This window comes from Felis catus, chromosome E1 (genome assembly GCF_018350175.1).
Source record: "Felis catus isolate Fca126 chromosome E1, F.catus_Fca126_mat1.0, whole genome shotgun sequence".
NCBI lineage: Eukaryota > Metazoa > Chordata > Mammalia > Carnivora > Felidae > Felis > Felis catus.
Genome location: NC_058381.1, coordinates 18338806 through 18360408, shown reverse-complemented (window position 1 = coordinate 18360408; position 21603 = coordinate 18338806). Strand labels below are relative to the sequence as shown.

The 21603-nt window shown below is 52.7% G+C and overlaps 2 protein-coding genes across 3 annotated transcripts in view; one reads left to right on the top strand and one right to left on the bottom strand.

The window, feature by feature from the left end:
- The window catches only part of VTN (vitronectin), a 3012-nt gene extending 1775 nt beyond the window's left edge, over positions 1–1237 (bottom strand). Inside the window, exons 1-4 of the mRNA XM_003996497.6 lie at positions 1030–1237; positions 807–926; positions 413–730; positions 193–332 (exon numbers count right to left, since the gene is read on the bottom strand). Of these exons, the coding sequence (XP_003996546.2) occupies positions 193–332; positions 413–730; positions 807–926; positions 1030–1093 (642 nt within the window). The 5' untranslated portion in view covers positions 1094–1237. The remainder of the gene's footprint in view (positions 1–192; positions 333–412; positions 731–806; positions 927–1029) is intronic.
- SARM1 (sterile alpha and TIR motif containing 1) overlaps positions 1–21603 on the top strand; it is a 24717-nt gene extending 3114 nt beyond the window's left edge. Inside the window, exons 1-9 of one of the 2 annotated variants that reach the window (XM_003996496.6) lie at positions 2332–3327; positions 8708–9326; positions 11286–11498; positions 11763–11854; positions 11946–12181; positions 14143–14245; positions 14322–14511; positions 19444–19565; positions 19649–21603. In XM_003996496.6, coding sequence (XP_003996545.1) covers positions 2858–3327; positions 8708–9326; positions 11286–11498; positions 11763–11854; positions 11946–12181; positions 14143–14245; positions 14322–14511; positions 19444–19565; positions 19649–19778 — 2175 coding nt within the window. In that variant the 5' untranslated portion in view covers positions 2332–2857 and the 3' untranslated portion in view covers positions 19779–21603. Of the gene's footprint in view, positions 1–2331; positions 3328–8707; positions 9327–11285; positions 11499–11762; positions 11855–11945; positions 12182–14142; positions 14246–14321; positions 14512–19443; positions 19566–19648 lie in introns of those variants that run through there. The other variant, XM_019817478.3, reaches the window with a different exon arrangement.

Sequence of the window (21603 nt, the reverse complement as noted above, 5' to 3'; positions counted from 1 at the left end):
CCCAGGCAGCTGTCCCAATTCTAGGCTTGTTGCCCAGGACCTGGAGCCTTGGGCTTTCCTGTCCTCAAGAGCCCCAGCCAGGGACTACAGGCTGTGATCCAGCCATCTTGCCCGCCCTAGTACTGGGCACAGCAGCCCTCAACCCCTGTCTAGATACCCTTGGCTCTGACCCACGACCCCTGGGCCTGGCACCTGGAAGAGGTAGGTCTTCCCCTGGCAGTTGATGCGGGTGAAGGCAGCATCAATGGGGCCCTCAATGCCCCAGACATCTTGGATAAGCTTGGGGTACCCAGGGCTCACTGCCTCTTCATCCAGTTCATAACAGTACTGCCCTAGAATGGGAGAGTCTGTGTGAGGGAGGGGTTGTCCCAGAGGCAGACCCCCACCCCCCAACACCTGCCCCTGGAGTCACCTCGGAAGGCAAAGAGGGAGCCATTCTTGAGGTCAGTGAAGGCGTCAAAGGGCTTCCCACTGCATAGCTCTTCCACCACCGGGGACTCAGGGATGTCTTGATCAGAGGTCTCAGGCCCCAGGGTCTTCTGTGTAGGGTTCAGTAAAGGTTCCTCGAAGGTCTCCTGGTCAGGAGACACTTCAGTCTGGGCCTGCAGATCGGGGCCCTGGCTGGTGCTCTCTGGCTGTGGGAGGACACTGCTGTTGTCTCTGGTCTCCTCAAAGTAGTTGTAGACCCCGTACTCATCTTCTGGCAGAGTGAATACATCCCCACGCGTCACTGTGGGCACAGTGGGTGGTGGTGAGTCTCCAGCTGCAGAGGGGACCCCGGGCCCATCCAGCCCCTCTGGACGCACCTTGGGGTTTGCATTCAGCCACGTAGTCCTCACAGCAGCTCTGGTAGTATGAGCAGAGCTCGTCACACTGGCACTTCCTGTCAGCGTTGAAGCCCTCTGTGCAGCGGCCCTTGCACGACTCTGTGGGGGAGGAGATAGAGGGGATATCAGTTGGCAAGGCCAAGCCCAGACCGCCCTCGCCCACCCTTCGTTGACCCAAACGACCACCAACACCCTCTTGCACCTCGGTCAGCCAGAACAACCCATGCCAGCAGGGCAAGTATCAGTAGGGGCCTTGGGGATGCCATGGCAGGGCCTCCAGCCTCTAGCCTGGCTGGCGAACTGGGCTCTGGGCTCCCTGCAATCTCCACTGTGATGCGGGAGAGCGGGGGACAGGGAGGGAAGGAGCCAGAGGAGAGGAGCTGCCTTCTCTGCTGCTCTATTTGCTCAATCTCTGGCCCAGCCCCCAGTGCCCCAGACCCCAGTGGCTGCAAAGGTCACATTCCTGGAACTCTGGACCCGAGAGAACAGTGAATAGGATCCTTGCCAAGCTCGGTGTCATGTCAGAAGGGGACTAGCACCATGGGTCTGAAGGTCAGAAAGAAGGCCCACTGTGCCACTCAGAGGCTGCGTGACCTTGGGCAAACTGTTTTGCCTGCCTTGGTATTCTTTTTGGTAAAGTGAGACTGTTAATACTTGCCTCATGATGTGTTGGGGGTTACATGAGCTAAAGCAGACAAAATGCCTCATGCCTGGAGTAGCGCCAACTTCATTCTCCATAAATGGTTGTTTATCTGCGATCTGTTTGAACAGGCACATCCCTGGCTGAGTGTGTCACCCACCCGTTGTGTATTTAGGGCAGTGAAAGGGGGGTTGAAGGAATGCTGGTAAGCACCCCGGGGGGAATTTTTTAAAACTCTGTTTAAAAAAACAATAACAGAGTTTCGTGTTTAGGTTCACCTCTTGGGTGCGTTGATTTCCCCAAGCTGGTCTTCACAGCACAGCAAATTGGGTGAATATTAACCATTTGGACGGGATTTGATTCCTCGGTCTCCTGCTCATTCACTGCTCCCTGTCTCCACCTTCAGTCTCCCCATCCGCAAAGAATAGCCTAGTTCTTGGCACTTTTAGACTCTCTTGAGAAGTAGCATCCCTCTTTCCAGAAAACGCCCCTGGCACAGAACGCCTGATTTTGTGCCAAGGGTTGGGGTCCACAGGCTTCCTGAAACCCTCCCACTACCGGGAAGAAATGATTCTGAGTTTCCTACTGAATTTTTCTCTTCCGTAACCAGAGAGGTGGGTGACTTGGGGGAATCTCTTTTCTATGAGCTTCAGTCGGTTCAGCTGTTCAATGGGAACACTAATCTCGACCCCCTAAAGCATGTTGCAAGGCTTGAGAAACGGGCCTAAAGGGTCTCGAGAGTTGTACCGAATCGTTATTAGGGTTGATTTGACCACAGTTAGGGCAGGGCGCACGCTCCACGGTGTTGCTTTCTCTTTGCAGTGTCGGGGGCACGTGGTCGGCGGGGGGGGGGGGGGGGGTGCGTTGTGGGATAGTGAGGCTGTCCTATCGCTCTGCACCCTCTTCCCCAGTCGCCTCGCCCACCCCTCCGCAGGGCGTGGGCGTGGCCGGGGAAGCTCGGGTGCAGGCTACGCAGGCGGCAAGGGAGGAGTCCCACGTGACCGAGGGGCGGAGTGTCAGCTCCCTTGCTGCGGCTTGTCCGAGGCGGGGCTGCTGCAGAGCATCTTCTGGCTGGAGCCGCGCTTTGTTCTTGTTGCTGCCTCCCAGATCTGCTGACGTCTGGGTCCATCCCTCGCTCCCCTCTGGCTCCTCCTTCCCACCCTCTACATCTGAGCCTGCATCCTTTTACCCAAAAGCTCTTTTCCAGATCCCGCCCTCGCCCCTCCCCCAAACTTCTGGCCAGCGCCCCTGTCTGGTACCCTTTTATCCATCCCTCTCTCCTGCACCTTCTACCTGGTCCCCATCTCCTGTCCTCCTCTTCCCAAGTTCCGGGGCGCTCCGCCCGGCTCCGCCCCTCCGGACCGGGGATGTACCCCGCAGCCCCGCGCCCATGGTCCTGACGCTGCTCCTCTCCGCCTATAAGCTGTGCCGCTTCTTCACCATGTCAGGCCCAAGGCCAGGCTCTGAGCGTCTAGCGGTGCCGGGGCCAGACGGGGGCGGCGGTGCGGGCCCATGGTGGACCGCGGGCGGCCGCGGGCCCCGCGAGGTGTCGCCCGGGGCGGGCGCCGAGGTGCAGGGCGCCCTGGAGCGCGCGCTGCCCGAGCTGCAGCAGGCGCTGTCTGAGCTGAAGCAGGCGGGGGGCCCGCGGGCCGTGGGCGCCGGCCTGGCAGAGGTCTTCCAACTAGTGGAGGAGGCCTGGCTGCTGCCGGCCGTGGGCCGAGAAGTAGCCCAGGGTCTGTGCGACGCCATCCGCCTGGACGGCGGTCTCGACCTGCTGCTGCGACTGCTGCAGGCGCCGGAGCTGGAGACGCGCGTGCAGGCCGCCCGCCTGCTGGAGCAGATCCTGGTGGCTGAGAACCGGTAGGGTGCTCACGGGCTGAGGGGAGAGCGCGGGGTGCTGTGGGGCAGCAAGTGTGGTCGACAGCCCGGGTCTCTCGTGCCACTCTCTGTGCCTTTTCCTCCCTCACCTCACCAAATCCCTGTACTACACCCCCTCTGGGGATCAGCGTGTCCATTTCACAAATGAGGCAAATGAGACTTCGGAAAGTTTAATGATTTGCCACAACAGGTAAACTAATAGTGCAGCCAGGATTCACTCCCCAGACTGGTGACGTGCGGAATGAGACAGGGAGAGGAAGAATAGAGTAGTTGGACAGGAATCTGTTCCTGGTTCAGCATGGAGCTGCCAGTGCCCTCTAAACCCACAGACCTCCTCCCCACAGACCCAGATGCCCTTCTTTGCTACCTTCACTCTGCCACTGAGAAAGGAAGAGAAAACAGTGCTCAGGAAATGGGGTAGGAGGAGGAGAAATGATTGCTGAAATGAGTGCTGACCTAAGGGTTACTTGCCCCCTTCGTGCCACCCCCAATCCACCACCTGCTTCCTCCCTCTTCATTTTGGCTCATGTAACAGGCCAGACATGATCTCATTCTGCAGCTGCTAATGGGGAACAGAAGGTTTTCTACTGGGATGAATGGGCGAGAGAAGAGGAAACAGGTGCAGAGCTAGGCAGGGGCTAGAGTATGTGTTCTCGGCCCCCCCCCCCATAGTGCTAAGATCCAGTAGGTGGGGTCCAACTGAGGCCTGGCTGCGACTCTCTTGTCTGCCTCTTGGGATCTCCCCTGGACTATGAGGACCCTCGCACTCATTTTCTCTCTCATCTGATGTCAGAGCAGACCAAACTGTCACGCAGCAGTCTCATGCTGAATTCTCAGGCCTCTCAGGTATAGAAGGGTCTTGCAAGGGTCACTTTGAATTCATACAGCTGTCACAAGTGTGAGGCCATGGGTTAGAGGTGCTTTCCTTGCCATTTTCAAAAATGAAAAATAACTTTGTGGATGGTGGAAATAGTACAGTCCACGAATGAAGCAAGTTAAGCTGGGAGAGCAAGTTAGGGTTCTGCTTGCTCAGAAAGTCATTGATTTCCCATCTAACATCAGTGAATTTGGAGGGCTAGCAAACGGAGTGGGTGCTCACTGGATGTGGTCCACACAGGTTGGCGGGTGTACCCTGTAGGTCTGATATGTGAGATGTGGCAGCTATAATGAGAACTCTTGGGGAGTGGGTGCAGCCAACACCCGAGGAAGAGGAGGGCTGCAAGATGCAAATTGCACTGACGTTTTTAAAGGTTGAAACTAACAACACTCCTCTGGTTTAGAATTACTAACTCCTGGTCTCAGGAAACAACGTGGTGGTGCTGACAGCCCTTCAGGACCAAGGACAGCGTCTAGCACGTCCTGTCACCCTCGAAATTTTGAGAGATGATACACTGAGAATTTGAGTTTATGAAATCTTGCCCTTCCTTCATCAACCAACCTCCTCTTAAAGAAAGTTCCTCAATCAATGCACACACTCCTTTTCCCATTCCCTTCTTCCCATAATGCTGCCACACCCACTGCCTGGGAGCCTCCATCACAGTGTCCCTCACTCCCAAATGCCAAGAAAAGCCCAACAGCGGAGGAACTTTTGAACTTGGTCCCATGACACCCAGTGAGGGTGTGACTGCTAGCCTTTGCAATTTACAGTGTAGCCCCTTCAGGGGACCATAATTAGGTTAAATGGCTTAACTCAGGTTAAATGGCTTTCCCAGAAATACACAGTAAATAAGGGAGGAGACATGTCTTAAAAAAAAAAAAAATCAGGAGTGCCTGAGTGGTTGTCATTTAAACCTCTGACTCTTGATCTCAGCTCAGGTCATGATCTCACGGTTTGTGAGTTCGAGCCCCGCATGGGGCTCTGCATTGACAGGGGGAACCTGCTTGGGTTCTCTCTCTCTCTCTCTCTCTCTCTCTCTCTCTCTCTCTCTCTCTCTCTGCCCCTCCCAGCTTGCACTCTCTCTCTCTCTCTCAAAATAAATAAATAAACTCAAAAAACCCCCCACAAAACCCAGAAAGCTATTGCATATAAATTCAAAAAGTGCAAAGATACAAAAAGATACACGCTTTCTACCCAGACCCCCTCCCTAGAGACAAACCAGGAAGCAAAACAAGTTTCTTGCACCATATGTCCTTCCAGAGAAATTCTGTGCATTTACAAGGATTTACACACATATGTATATTATATATACCTGCTTGTATGTGTGTCTGTGTATGTGTACAATTTCTGCCCTCCTTTGGAGCTGGGATTTTAACCACAGCCTCTGGGGCTGCAGAAGCTGGGATCTGAGTCAATAGTTCTCACAACAAGCACACAGTTCAAGTTCTCTGAGGGTGTCAAGTGCATAGGAAAAGGGGAGGGCTGGGAATTAAGAGACTCAGAATGAAGTCCTCTCTCTGAATTGATGTTCCTGAGCAAGACTTTCTCTTCAGTGGTTCTCAGGAAATGAAGGTGTTGGATCAGATGACTGCTTAGACACACTCTGGTCCTGATATTCTCAGAGTTTATGTAGTCAGATTGTTCTGGAAGCACAAAGTAGAGATCAAGGATCATGACCTCTGATCATCCTCTGAGCAAAGTTGTGTTGGCCTTATGCCATGTTAGGGGTTCAGCTGGGACCTGCAATGGACACAAAGTCACAAGCACTGTGGTCATTGTGGTGCTCATGGGGCAAGGACTCCATGGCTGGAAACTTCGGGGATCATGTCACTTGTGGAGGACATCATTTGTGGAGGTCAGGAAAACAGAAAACTCTCACCTCTGCCTGGAGTGTGGCAACTCTCCTGCCTGCCCTGCTGGCATCCAGGCTCCCTCCCTGGGATCCTTCCTCCCTATAGCAGCCAGAGTGAGTTTCCTATGCAACTATGCAACCCAAGCAAGAGCAGACCACTCCCCTTCCTGAAGCCTTTCCGTGGCTCCCCATTTTTGATCAAGATGTGCACTTCACAAATGCCTCTAGATGGTTCAGAAGGCCCCCACCACTCTCCCTACTCCCTCCCACCTTGAAACTTCCACCTCAGCCACTAGAAATGGCTTCACTTCAGTGTGGCTGCAGTGGGGACAGGTCCCCAAGTGCACCAGTTCTCAGATACCTCCTAGCCTTTGTATACATACGTGCCTAGAATACAGTCTCCACAATCTTCCCTTCTCCTCTTCATTAATGTCCCACTACCTTCCTTCCTTCCTTCCTTCCTTCCTTCCTTCCTTCCTTCCTTTACTTTTCCTTTCTTTCTTTCTTTCTTTCTTTCTTTCTTTCTTTCTTTCTTTCTTTCTTTCTTTCTTTCTCTCTTCCTTTCCTAGATTTTATTTTTAAGTAATCTCTGCTCCCAACGTGGGATTCAAACTCACAACCCCGAGATCAAGAGTCTCATGCGCCACCGACTGAGCCAGCTAGGTACCCCTGTCCCACCATTTTTCTGATTTAATGCCATAGGCACCCATTCAGTATATTTAATGCATATCTTTATATCCTTATCCTGGTAAAATCTTTATTTTCTTGTTTGGTGTTCATATATTTTTAGTTTACTCAAATAGTGCTGTGTTACAAAGCACATTTCACTTCTTACTTTCACCCACTCACTAATATGTTTTTAATATTGTTGTTTTATCATCTGTTCAGTCACTTGTAACCGCTCCATAGTCCTCCAGAGTGGTCACCTGCCCGTGTTACCTCTCCACTCTCCAAGGCTTGACACCAGCCTGCTGCCATCTTCCCCCACCAAAAACAATCCTGCAGTGAACCTTTTCCACAGACTTTTGTGGACTGTGATAATTTCTTTGGCTGTAACCTCAAGAGCTCCAATTCCTGGCTTGTAGGATGTATATCTCCTTAATTTCACCATGCATCCCAGCCTGTTTTCCAAGTTGACTGCCCTAGTGTGCACCTCCACCCAGAGAGCGTCAGCATGTTCATGGCCCCACACCTCATCAACCTTCTGTGTTACCCAGCTTTGCCTTTTGCCTATCCAATAGGTGTAAAGTGATAGGTGATTTTAATTTATTTGTTTGTTTGTTTATATTTTAGAGAGAGGGAAAGTGTGCGCATGTGCATTGGGGAGAGGGAGAGAGCAAGAGAATCCCAAGGAGGCTCAGTGCAGAGCTCCACAGGGCTCAATCCCACAACCCTGGGATCAGGACCTGAGCTGAAATCAAGAGTCAGACGCTCAATCGAGTGAGCCACTCCAGCGCCCCCATGTGATAGCTGATTTAATTTTCACTTCTCTGATTACTAAGGATTAGAAATTATTTTGTTTGTTAACACTTTGGATTTTCTCTTTTATAAATTGCCATGTATATCCTTTGCCATTCCCTATTGAATTTGCTGCCTTTTTCTTGTTGATGTGAATATTTATGTATTCTATATATGAATCCTTGCTGATTTTGTTTTCTTCCTTGTCGGTTATAAACATTGCAGAGCTCTCTGGCCTTCTTTCTATTCCTCAAACATGCCAAATTCCCCAGCCCTCAGGGCTTTTGTCCTCGCTGCTCGCTCTGCCTGTCATGCTCTTTTCCCAGACACTTTCAGGCAGGAGTCTCCAGATACTGAACTCTCTGATGTCACCTCCTCAGACATATCCCTCCACCCATGCACTATCCATTACATCACCCGGTTTTGCTAGCATTACGGCCACATCAGTATCAACCTGTTCATTCATTATTCACCTGCTTATATTGTTTGTCTCCATATTAGCTGTGTGTAAGTTCCAAGCACTGTTAATTAGCCTCTAGCGCAGCCTGGCACACAGTAGCTCCTCAATAAACATCTGTTGAGTGAATGAATAAATACACCCCAGTCACACTGCATGGAGTGACGAGAAAGGTTTGAGGGCAAGGCTAAGAGTGCTGTACTTCAAATGATACTTCAACTGATGACAAGTTAACGTCTAGTGAGTCTTCCGTATGTGCCAGGCACTGTGCAGAGCACTTTACGTGGATTATCACATTCGTTCTCATAATGACCCTATGGGGTAGGTATTCCTTTTATTTATGAGATGAGGAACAGAGGTAGAAAGATAAAGGAAGGCACTCAAGGCCCCACAACTTTCTAGAAGAAACCAGGACCCAGGGAATCTTCTCCAGAGTTAGGGTCCTTAACGGCTACATGCACTGCAGGGGAGGAGGCAGTGGTAAGGGAGGAGATGGGGCGGCCAGGATGGAGCATCCTTATAATCCGAGAAATCTGCTCCTCCCCAGACAGGAGATGAAAGGCAGAGGCAGGGAGGATAATGCTCTCCCTCATGTCCTATATGACACTAGTGAGGCCAGAGAGGTTAAGTGACCAGACCGTGGCCCCCAGGGGACAAGCCACCCCCCTCCCCGGGACCGCCGCCACTCCACCGTCCCAATGCCACTTTTTCTCGGCAGGGACCGCGTGGCGCGCATCGGGTTGGGCGTGATCCTGAATTTGGCAAAAGAGCGTGAGCCGGTGGAGCTGGCGCGGAGCGTGGCAGGCATCTTGGAGCACATGTTCAAGCACTCGGAAGAGACGTGCCAGCGGCTGGTGGCGGCCGGTGGCCTGGACGCGGTGCTGTACTGGTGCCGCCGCACGGACCCGGCGCTGCTCCGCCACTGCGCGCTGGCGCTGGGCAACTGCGCGCTGCACGGGGGCCAGGCGGCGCAGAGGCGCATGGTGGAGAAGCGCGCTGCAGAGTGGCTCTTCCCGCTCGCCTTCTCCAAAGAGGACGAGCTGCTGCGGCTGCACGCCTGCCTCGCGGTGGCGGTGCTGGCAACCAACAAGGAGGTGGAGCGGGAGGTGGAGCGCTCCGGCACCCTGGCGCTCGTGGAGCCGCTCGTGGCCTCGCTAGACCCCGGTCGCTTCGCCCGCTGCCTGGTGGATGCCAGTGACACGAGCCAGGGACGCGGGCCCGACGACCTGCAGCGCCTCGTGCCGCTGCTGGATTCGTCGCGCTTGGAGGCCCAGTGCATCGGGGCTTTCTACCTCTGTGCTGAAGCGGCCATCAAGAGCCTGCAGGGCAAGACTAAGGTGGGTGTGGGGTGAGGGGGAGGACCGGGGTTAGAGAGAGTCTGGACCAGCTTCCCAGAGGGAGTGACAGGGACTTGAAGTACATGTTAAGAGTTAGGTGAAGCAAGGAGAAGGATGAGAGACCAGCCATTCTGGCCTTGAAGGCAAAAGCAAGGATTTTCAGCAGGAAACATGCATTTCACAAAGATTATCCTGGCTGCAATCGTAGAGATGGAATTGGCAAGGGTGAGGGCAGAGGCAAGGGAGCCAGATAGGAGGCCATGATGGGGACAGTTGGGAAGGTGGGCTGGGGCATGACAGCAGAGGCAGAGAAAAGCAGACAGATCTCAGAGGGGCTGAAGAGATAGAATTAGGACTTGGGGGAGGGGGAGCGGTGAAGGAGAGGGAAGAGCTGAGGATGACTCCCGGCTTTGGACACAGACAGCTGGGTGCCTGGTGGCACCTGGTACTGAATTAAGGGTAACTGGGAAGAAAGTGAGTTCACTGGGGCAGGTTGGGCTTGGAGTGCATGAACGATGACCAGCTGGGGTACCTCAGTGGGCCATTTTGTCACATGGGTCTGGAGTGCAGGAAGGAGAGGGAATGCAGAGACGGGCTTGGCGGGACAGAACATCAGTGCGTTGACCAGATAACTCCCACCTGTGTCCCAAGAGCTCCCTATGCCTAGGGCCTGATCTGAAGCCTTTGCCCTCTGCTTTAACTTGCTGTGTGACCTTGGCTAGCTGGCTTCCCCTTTCTGGGCCTCTCTAGGCTTCTTTTTTATCCTGGAAAACTGAAGAAGCGAACCACGGCAGCAGTTCTTATCCTGCATGTGAAGCTACTAATGGCTAAATTATCAGAAGTTTGTGTTTTTGTTTTTTAAATATTGGAGAATCAAAATTATCCCTACAACACCCCTCTCCTCCTTTGCATTCCTCTGGGGGGTTGGAGTTGGTGACAGCTGGTGTAAGGGAGTTGTGGGCACAGTGTGGGCCATCCTGTCTGTACCACAGCTGTCATCTGGGCTGCTCAGAGGAGAGTGTCTCAGATCATTGTCACCTATTGTGTGTGTCCCCACAGATTAAAAAGAGACTGTTGTGTTGGGGGGTTCTTGGAGGCCTCTTCCAGGGTCTGGGGTTCTAGAAGCTTCTGATTTTCCCCTCTATGCCCCAGAGGTGGGCCATGGGAGGACTGGCTTTATAAATCAGGTCATTCTGCTTTGGGAGAAGGGACTTGAAGGGAAGTAGGGAGTGAGGCCCCAAGGATTGGGTCTGGGCAGCAGGCATGACCACCAGCTATGGCACCCCCTTTCCAACAAGGCCAAGTGAATGCAGTTCAGTAAAGAGATCGTCAGCCACCACTCCGTACCCTGCAATGTGCCAGGTACAGGACTCCAAAGGTGACTAAAACATGACGTCAGCTTATCATCCAGTGGAAGGTGCATTATCTATTAGCAACAGTGGCATGTCGAGTACAAGGCCTAATTGGAGGTATGGGCCAAACTGTGGGTAAATCAAAGTAGGCTGCATGGAGGGGGTGCTAATCAATTTGAATTCCGATGGATGACTAGGATTCCCACAAGCAGGCCAGAAGAACTAAGGGTCTGGGAAAGCCATGACTGAGCCCAGAGATTGGAGAGCCTTAGTGGGTGGGTGTCAGCCAAGTGTGGGATTGTGAAAGGGCAGTTGAGCTGAGAATGGTGGGCAGAGGCTATGCTGTGCCAGGCCCGGCCTCCACACTGACAGCTCAGACTTCATCCCAGGGAGATGGAAGCTGTTAGAGAGGAGACATGAGGTCAAGAGTTGAGAGAGCTTCAGGAGGCAGAATCCACAGAACTAGGTGATATATTGGATGCAGGCAGGGCTAGGGTAGATGATGGGAGTTTCAGCGCTGAGAAGAGGGGAAGGGAGGGACTGGGCACGTTTGGGGATGGCTGGCGAGCTGGTGGACCCAAGACACCCTCTCCCCATCCCTCCCTAGGTATTCAGCGACATCGGAGCCATCCAGAGCCTGAAACGCCTGGTTTCCTATTCCACCAACGGCACCACGTCGGCGCTGGCGAAGCGTGCGCTACGTCTGCTGGGTGAGGAGGTGCCGCGGCCCATTCTGCCCTGCGTGGCCAGCTGGAAGGAGGCCGAGGTCCAGACGTGGCTGCAGCAGATCGGCTTCTCCCACTACTGCGAGAGCTTCCGGGTAGAGCGGCGCATCCCAAAGGCGCGCGGCCGCTAGGGGCGCCCTGCACAGAGGCCACCGGTCCCCTTTTCCGCCTGCATGCCCGCGGCGCCAGGGGGCCATATTGGGGATGGGAGTCTGTACTCAGCCACTTTCGGGGTCACTCGGCTCCGAGTCCCATCCGCCTCACCCATCGCCTTCTACAGTGCCCTTTCCTTGCATGCTATGCTTGGGGTCCAAGGGCTGAGGAGGAGAGCCCTTCCTTACATCTGACCCCTCCCTCAGGAGCAGCAGGTGGATGGTGACCTGCTTCTGCGACTCACGGAGGAAGAGCTCCAGACCGACCTGGGCATGAAATCGGGCATCACCCGCAAAAGGTACGGAGCCTCCTGCCTGCCAGCCGTCGCCCTCCGCCACTAGCCAGTCCCGGGTTAGGACCTCAGCGTCCTCTTCTCCCCCGGGGTGCAGATTCTTTAGGGAGCTCACGGAGCTCAAGACCTTCGCCAACTACGCTACGTGCGACCGCAGCAACCTGGCCGACTGGCTGGGCAGCCTGGACCCGCGCTTCCGCCAGTACACGTACGGCCTGGTCAGCTGCGGCCTGGACCGCTCCCTGCTGCACCGCGTGTCTGAGCAACAGCTCCTGGAGGACTGCGGCATCAGCCTGGGCGTGCACCGCGCCCGCATCCTCACGGCCGCCAGAGGTCAGCCTGCCCACCCGGGCCCCTACCCCTGCCTAGCCCAGCCCTGCAGGGCGAGGGGAGACACACGATAGATGGTCTGAACACATCCCCGGTGCCAGACCGGATTCCGAGGATGCAAAGACCAATATGCTGCACTTTGCCCTCAAGAAGTTCCCAGTCTGAGCTGAGTCGGGGGGTGGAAGTAAGTCAGGTGTATAAGCAGGTCGGTGACCACAGTAGGAAGCATGTCCGGGATTCCAGTGGGGGCTGCGAGGAAGCGCTGGCTGTCCACCCAGGTCTGGGCATTTAGAGGATGTCTGACCAGGTCTTGAAGGATGTATTGGGGAGGACGGTGCAGCAGAAAGAGCAGCTCAGGAGGAGGGAGCAGATATGCAAATGTGGAGGTAAGACAAGAAGGAGGGGGTCACATGGGGAGGGAGGCTTATGCCACTAGCCAGCAGCCTGCAGAGTATGGGTTCTGGAGGTGCTTTGGAGAGGTCGTGAGGGCAGAATGGATTCTAGGGCTCTAGCAACCCTTTTCACTTACTACTTTGATTTGCTAATTTACTATTTAGCTGATATTTATCGTCAATTGTTATATGTACTAGGTTTTAAACAGATATTATCTCATTAATCTCTACATCCATTCTGCGCAGTGGGTGTTAATTTTTTAAATCAACTTTAAAAAAAAATTGGAAGTAATAAAAGAGGTATAACTTAAAAGTGTCCCAATTTCAGGGCTCCTGGGTGGCTCAGTAAATTGAGCATCCAACTCTTTACCTTAGCTCAGGTCTTGATCTCAGGGTCATTGAGTTCAAGCCTGGCATTGGGTCCCACACTGGGAGTGGAGCTTCCTGGAAAAAAAAAAGAAAGAAAGAAAAGAAAAAATAGTGTCCAATTTGAAGAGTTTTGAAAAATGCTTATATGTGTAACTACCATCGTAATCCAAGATGAACATGGTCCTTGAGGGTGTTAACTGAAAAGATGATGAAACTAAGTTTTAAAGAATTTAAATACATTTCCCAACGTTATCCCTTGGGAAATCCCAAATACATATCTCAAAGCCCTTAAAATAACAGAACTGGGATTTGAACCTCTGTCTTTCTGCTTCATAAACAGACAAATGCTGTCTGTGAGTGTTAGGGCCGAATATTACATGAAGATGGATTCTTTGCATTCAGCAAATTTAACTAAAGCAGATCAAGCCTTTATTATTTTTACATCGCAGCGTCCAATAAAACCCTAAGATTTCATTTTTAAAAACAGGGAGGTCCTACTGCAAAGATAGCTTACACGTTTTTTAAAAAGAGCCGTGCACGTTTTTTTAAGTGGGGGCAATGACACACTCAGACTTAGATTTTAGAAAAATCCCTCTGGTTGCTGTACAAACAGATTAGACCGAGTAAGTGTGGATTTGGGGAGACCACTGAGAAGGCGGAGTTGGGAGCCTGGACATCAGGGGGGCCCTGGGAAGTAGGAAGGATACAGAGCTCGGAGTCAGGGGTTGTGAAGACTTGTCTGTTCTGTTCACTGCAGTAGCCCAAGCACAAGGGATAGTGCCAGGCATACAGTAAATGCTTAGCAAATACTTGTTGAATGAATGAGTGAGAGGTAGGGGTTCAGGCCAATACCCAGGTGCTGGCTGTGGTGGGAACTAGGAAGGGAGGGTCCCGGGGAGGACTTGGGACATATTGGGTTTGCCGTGTGTGGGGGCAGCTGGCCGTGTAGGTCTGAAGCTCCGGAGAGAGGGCAGGGCTGGAGGTGCAAATCCACGCCCCTAAAACACAATGCCCACCTCCTGAGACGCGCTCACTAAGAGTTAGCAGCCCTGCTTCCCGTAGGCCCATCTCGCTATCTCAGTGACCCTTTTTTGAAGCAAGCCACCCTGCCTGGGCTGGGCGGGGTTGGGCCGGGCTGAGAAGGCGGGTGTGCAGGGGATGATGTACCTCATGGTGAACCAAGCTGTCTCTTGTCTGCTTCAGAAATGCTACACTCCCCGCTGCCCTGCACTGGCTGCAAGCCCAGTGGGGACATCCCAGATGTCTTCATCAGCTACCGCCGGAACTCAGGCTCCCAGCTGGCCAGGTGAGAAGGGGTGGGCAGGCGGGCAGGCTGGGGCCTCGGGGCAAGGCCAAGGCAGTGACACGGGACCTCTTTACAGCCTCCTGAAGGTGCACCTGCAGCTGCACGGCTTCAGTGTCTTCATTGATGTGGAGAAGCTGGAAGCAGGCAAGTTTGAGGACAAGCTCATCCAGAGTGTCATAGGTGCCCGCAACTTTGTGCTGGTGCTGTCAGCTGGGGCACTGGACAAGTGCATGCAGGACCACGACTGCAAGGACTGGGTGCACAAGGTAGGCGCTGGCCTCTGTGGTCCCAGCCCTGGCCTGTGTCCAGAGCACAAGGTCCTCCTCCCGTTCCTCCTCCCCTGCGTCCATCAGCAACCTCCATGGCCCAGCCGGAAGTCAGGAGCCACAGCTTTGACTGTAATTGGTCGTTAGCAAGTCACTCAGGCTCTCTGAGTCTCAGTTTCCTCATTTAGAAAATGGGGATACATTCTCTGTGTTCTTCGCCTTGTAGGATTGTTGTGAGAAGGATGAAAATGCTTTGAAAAATAACCTCTGTGAGGGGAGAGGGCCCAGAGGGCCTAGTGCCAGACGCAGCGGAATCATGAAGAGCACAAAGCTGAGTTTGAATGCTGGCTATGGCCTTGGACAAGTTACTTAATCCCAGTGAGCTTCGTGTTTGTTACTGGAAAGTGGGATAAGTGTAGTCTCTAACTCCCTAGGATGTTGTTATAAAAATTAAAAGAGCTAAAATGTGTGAAGTGCTCAGCAGAATGCCTAGCTCTATAGTAATTGCTTTATAATGGTAGCAATTATTATTGCAATTATTATGAGTACTACCACTGTTTAATTAATACCGTTGTATTTTCCATGCCTGACACATGGTAGAAACTTATTAAATACTTGTAGAATGGAGGGATGGATCCATATCACATCTGCAGGTTATTAATAATTAATCAGTGAGTAGGAACTGGGAGCCTGGGCTGAGAGATAAAGCAGTCATCTGAGATGGAGCCCTTGTCCTAAAACAGCTAAGAAAACAAAAATATGCCCAGAACGACCAGATCATATGTAGGGTGGTACCAGTGCTAAGCTAGGTAGGTGAACCTCCTACTTGCCATAGGAGTATGGAGAAGGGAGAAAACATTAAGGGCCAGAGTAACCGGGGAAGGCTTCATGGAGGAGGCAGAATTTGAGAAGAGTCTTAAGAATTTAGGTGAGTGGGAGAGAAGGCATCCCAGGCAGGAGAACTGCGTGAGCAAAAGAACAAAAGTGGGGGTGAGGAAGGTGCATCACTGGTAACTGCTTACAGATGAAGAAACGGAGACTCAGAGAGGTACAATATTTTTTCCCATGACCACACTGGTGTTGAAATCAGAAAAGATGGGCTCTGAACTCCATCTGTCCGACTCCAAAGCCCACGGTCTTTCCCAGGACCTGACTGCGTTCCATGGCACAGATCTGAGGGGGTGTGATGGGAGGTGGTGGGATAGGGCTGGGTTCAGCCGGCACCAGAAATGATTGTCTGCATCTCTTCCCAACTCCACGTTCAGTGACATCGTGTTGGTAGCTCGAAATCAGCCACGGTGGGAGCATTAACACTAAGGAAGTTGATAAACACTACGAATCAGGGTTTTATTTGGTTGATTGTCCCCCCCCACCCCACCCCCCGCCTCCCAGAGAGCTCATTGTTAAACATTGACCAGTACACCACTGGCTGGATAAGAACTACAGAACCAGTTTGCAGAGTACCTAAAGGCCAGGAGAAGACCCATGTTTAAAGCACAGGGAAGAGGGATCCCCTGAGGGCAGTGACGCCAGGCCAGGGGTTGTTGGGAGAAGGCTCTGACACCGGAGTGCATCCAGACTGACAGTGGGGAAGAGGGTCAGGCCCCAGAAGCCATGTCTTAGGGGCTGAGTATTGGGCTTGGTTTGGTGTTGGGCCAAAGAGACGCCTGGAGGATCATGGTTGATGGCCCAACTTAGGTGGCAGGTGGCCTGCTCCATGGGAGTTCAGACCTTGCCGTGTTTACTCCATATCCCTGATGCCCACAACCACGCAAGCTGCAAAGTAGGCTCTTGAGTTTATGGAGTGATTGAATCAAAGATTACACAGGTGGAGCTGAGATTACTGGGAAAAGCAGACATGTCCACCAGGTTTACCAGGTCAACTTTAATGAAGTTTTCGTTCCGAACCTGCTGGGTGACCTTGAACAAGCCATTATTCCTCTCTTGGCCAGACTCTGAATCTGTGCCATGAGCAGTGTGCTGTCTTCAGTTGTGTGTAATTTTGGATAAAATGTCTAAAGGCTCCCAAATAAATTTCTTCAGGGTCTGAATTCATACAGGTCCTCAGCAGAGAGGCAGAGGGCTTGGTTGAAAGAGCCCTGGACTTGGAATTTGAAGGCTTGATTCAGAGAACTGGCCCCTCCTGGTCTGGGCATTTGTGTGACTTGGGAGCAGGTCCCTTCCCTTCTCTGGGCTTCCTGCTTCTCATTCACAAAATGGAGAGGTTCCCCCAAAGCCAACCAAGGTGGAAGCTCCTCAGGTTCTTTCCCCAGGAAGGCTCTGCTCCACAAGGGTACTGGACACCCAGCCTTGTCCCAGCAGATCGTAAGGAGGGAGGAGGCAGGCGGGGTGGCGGAAGCCTTTGCACTGGACCAGTCCCAAAGGCTCCATCAGCCTTCCTTGGTTGTTGTTAGTGCTTGATTGCCTCTGGTTTTAAAATTTCTTTCCCTGAAGCCACATTTAGTGAGTAATCAATATGGAAAACCACAAGTGAACTGCACTCAAAAAAGGCCAATCCCTGAGGTTCTCCCTTGAAAGGAGAAAAACATTCAATAAGCACTTACCAGAGCACCCATTAATAGTAAGTAATATCCTCAGAACAACCTTGTGAAGTAGGTTTATTATTCTCCTTTACAGAGGAGGAAATAATAACACCTGTTATTTATTAAGCACCCACTGCATGCTGGGCACTGTTCTAACCACTTGTTGTGGGACATTGCAGGTATCCCCAACCATCCCACCAGACAGGGACTGTCATGAACGCTATTTTGAACCTTATTTTATATATGAGAAAACAGAGGCTTTGAGAGCCTGTTGTTTGCCTCAGGCCACAAAGCCTGTGTCAGACATTCGATGTGAACCCCCATCTGATGATTCCAGAGTTCAGTCCCCAACTGCTATGCTATGTTATTTATTTTTCTTCCTTCCTTCCTCTTCCTTCCTTTTTTTTTCTTTCTTTCTTTCTTTCTCTTTCTTTCTTTCTTTCTTTCTTTCTTTCTTCCTTTCTTTCCCTTCCTTCCTTCCTTCCTTCCTTCCTTCCTTCTAACCATTCAGTCTGCCTTCCTTCCTTCCTTCTTTCTTTCTTCTCTTTCTCTTTCTCTCTTTTGCTTGCTTATTTTTTTCTTTCTTTCTTTCTTTCTTTCTTTCTTTCTTTCTTTCTTTCTTTCTTTCTTTCTTTCCTCCCTTCCTTCCTTCCTTCCTTCCCTCCTTCCTTCCTTCCTTCCAACCATCCAGCCATCCATTAAGTATTTGGCAAGGGCTGACTATGGGCGAGGCTTTGTGAAAGATGCTGAGATGTAAGATGGGTAAAAACCAGACATGTGGGGAAGACAGGTATTAAGCAAATCAGTCATTAACTAATTTAAGTTTGCAACTGTAGCATATGCTGAAGGGCCTATTACAAGAGCCTACAATAGGGAGAACTGGCCTAGTCAGAGAAGTGAGGGAAGACTTCCCTGGGAAAGTATGGATTGAGCTCAGATCAGAAAAATGCGTAGACATTAGTTACAGGAAGGGGCAGGGAAGAGCATTCCAGACTGAGGAAACAGCATGTGCAAAGGCCCTGTGCAGGGAGGGAGGATGGCAAATCTAAGGGGCTACAAGATCTGTGTGGCTGGGAGAACAGTACAGGGGTAGAGTCTGAGAAGTGAGCTGTGGTCAACCACACAGGGCCTTCAGACCACATTAAGGAGTGTGAATTTGATTCTAAGAGCCATGTAAAACCCTGAAGAGTTTTAAGCAGGGGATGACATGATCAGATTTGCATTTTGCAAACAGCAGCCAGGTGAAAGGGCAACGCAGAGAACAAGTTAGAGGGGGCAAGAGTGGATGAGGAGAGACCTGGCAAGGGATAAAGATGAGGGGGGTCGGAGCAGGGTGGTGGTGGGGTGGAAGAAGAGAAAAATGGGTGGATTTGAGAAAAAAGTAAGAAGTACAAATTGCCAGGGCTGGTGACAGATCAGTTTGGCTGCAGCGGGTCATGTTTTTCTTCTGACACCAAATCGTGTGGGTTTTTTCTAACACCAACAAACCAATTCTTGCAATTTGCCAACACCAACTGGGTGTTCCACAATTCAGTTCAATTCTGATGTTGACTTACCCAGAGCAAGTGTCAGACTCCAGAGGGTTAAGGACTCTGCCCCACAAGTCTGCCCTCACTTCAGATGCCAGTTGAAAGTCCTGGGTTCCCAGGCTACCCGCATTTGTCTGACTTGACTACCAATTCAGGAGTTCCCGGGACATACACATCCCTCCCCCGACCAGTTCAATAATTTGCTAGAATGACATGCAGAACTCAGAAAGGACTCAACTATTACTGGTTCATTGTAGAGGATACGACTCAGGAACATCCAAATGTGTGAGAGGCCTAGGGCAAGGTACAGGGCATGCGGGCATGGGCAGGGGAGGCCCAGAGCTCCCATGCCCTCTCCAGGCCACCCTCTCAACACCTAGATGTGTTCACCAACCCATCTCATCCTTGGGGGGTTTTACGGAGTTTCATTATGTGGGCACGATTAAGTCATTGGCCACTGGCGAGTGAACTCAATCTCTGCCCCTCTCCCCTCCTAGGCAGTGTGTGTGTGTGTGTGTGTGTGTGTGAATGTTTGTTGGGTACTTAAAAGTTCCAACCTTTTCAACATAGCTTGGTCTTCCTGGCAACCAGTCCCCATCCAGAAGCTGTCTAGGCACCCCCAACCCATCCTCCAGTCATCTGGGGATTCCCAGGGTTTCAAGAGCTCTATATCAAGGATCTGGGGCAAAGACCAAATATATACCACAAGTGGTGAGGGAGAAGTCAAGGTAGACTTCAGCACCAGGACCCCACCCCAGGCTTGGCCTTGGGTGGTTGGCCCTCCCAGGGTCTGCCTGGCCTCCCAGGTCCCTAGATGGGGACCTGTGTCTCTTTCCTCCTCCCCTCTTTTCTTTCTCCAGGAGATCGTGACTGCTTTGAGCTACGGCAAGAACATTGTGCCCGTCATTGATGGCTTCGAGTGGCCAGAGCCCCAGGACCTGCCCGAGGACATGCAGGCTGTGCTCACCTTCAATGGCATCAAGTGAGGAGGGGGGCGGGTATCCAGCCCCCAGCCAGCAGCTCCCTCCGGCAGGCCCTCTGACCCACCAGCCTCTGTGCCCACAGGTGGTCCCACGAGTACCAAGAGGCCACAATAGAGAAGATCATCCGCTTCCTGCAGGGCCGTTCCTCCCGGGACTCATCTGCAGGTTCTGACACCAGTTTGGAGGGCGCTGCACCCATGGGCCCAACTTAACCAGTCCTTCGTTCCTAAGCCCTGCTGTGCCCCCGTTTCCGTCGTCCCTCCTGAAGAAGCAGCTCCTCAAACCGGCCTCCCTCAGCCTGGGCCCTTCTCAGGAAATGACTGTCCCTCTCTCCCCACCCTCATGGGCCACCTCAAACCCAGCTTCCTCAGTGTCTGGAAAGGGAAGGGAAGCCAGGCACTAGGGGTGGTAAGGGTCAGACCCCCCCCCCCCCCGCCGCCCCAGGCCCTGCCACCAGGTTTTCTATCTCCGGTGTGGGAAAAGCACTGGAGATTGAGGGTTCACAGCACACTATGCCCCGTCCTGCCCTGACAGCAGCAGCCAGCTTGCATAGGGGGAAGGCAGGCAGTCTCTGACAAGGGTTAGGGCCATGCCCACCTTCTCAGCTAACCCAGGGCCTGGGCCCAGCAGCCAGCCAGCACGAGGGTCCAGCGATGGCTCTCCGCCTAAATCATGCCTGGCTCTCACCACTTCCTGCCACCCTGTGGCCTTGACCTGTAACCACTCAGTGTCCTTAGCTGGCCTGGCCTGGTCCCAAGTCCCCTCTCAGCCTTTCTGAGGTGCAGCCCCCTTAGCCACATCCAAGGTCAGGGTTGGGCTGAATCTGCCCTCACTCTGGCTGGTCTGTGGCTACGGCCAGTTTCGCTGCACCCAGTGGTGCAAAGGAGTCCCCTGCTTGGGCCTGGGCAGCCGAGGCCATCTCAGTGGGCAGCTAGCCACCCTACTTTAGCCTTGTTGCCGTGCCTCAGGTTCCTGCTGGCCTGGCTCAGCTGGCTTCCCTGGCCCCTCGCCCACCCACATGCTCAGGGGGGAGGCCGGGGGAGGCAGCACTCTGCGGCAGCGGCAATAGCCCGGGCAGAACCTGCAGCAACACGTGGAGAGGCAAGATCCTGAAGAAGGGCAAGGAGTGCAGTTGAATCTCCCCCGGGAATTTTGCTAAAATTGCATTCAAGAGACCTGGGCAGGGCCTGGGTTTCTGCATTTCTCACTAATTCCCAGGTGAGTGGATGCAGTGGTCAAGGAATGACCCACTTGAACTAGCAAGGCTCTAAAACACAAATCTCTCACAAATATTTGCCATTTCCCAGAACCACCGGAGCAACCCTCCCCGGTATTATCTCCATTTTACAGATAAGGAAGAGAATGACGTGCCATTTCCCAAATCATTAGTGGCAGCCCCACGATCCAGACCTGGCCGCCTGGTGCTCCGTCCACTGCCTGTCCTGAGAATCATCCTGGACGTTGTACCCTGGGCAGGGCTTCGGACTGACAGCTGGCTTCTCCTTTTCCCCAAGAGGCTAGCAGGGGGAGATAGGCTTGCACCAAGAAAGGCTGACCCAGGAGCTGTACAGAAATAAATGAGCAGGAATGTCCCTCAGCCCCTTTCTCCACTAGGGTAGGAGAGCAAAAAAGTATCCTCCCCCCAGTAAACCCAGGCTTCAGCTAATAGGGTCAGCTAGAGCCTGCCCTGCCTCTTCCCTCCCCGGAGCAGTGAGTTCACACCAGGCTGCCTCAGCTTCCAGAACCACCTCCCACAGGTGCTGGCCAGGTCACTCGTAGCTCTTGAGCCACATCATCAGAAAGTCAAAGGTCTTCAGGCTTGGGACTCGTTCCTTCCACTCCCCCTCCTGCAGGAGACACTGTCTTTAGCGGGTCCTGGCCCCAGCTCTGGCCTCCACCGCTCTCGATGCCTTCATGCCACACGAGTGCCCTTCAGTGCCAGGCCCTGGGTGTGGTGGTGATTGAGGCAGACTGGACGCTGCCTTTGCAGAGCAGAGACAGTAACAATACAGTGGGATAACTACCCTCCAGGAGAAA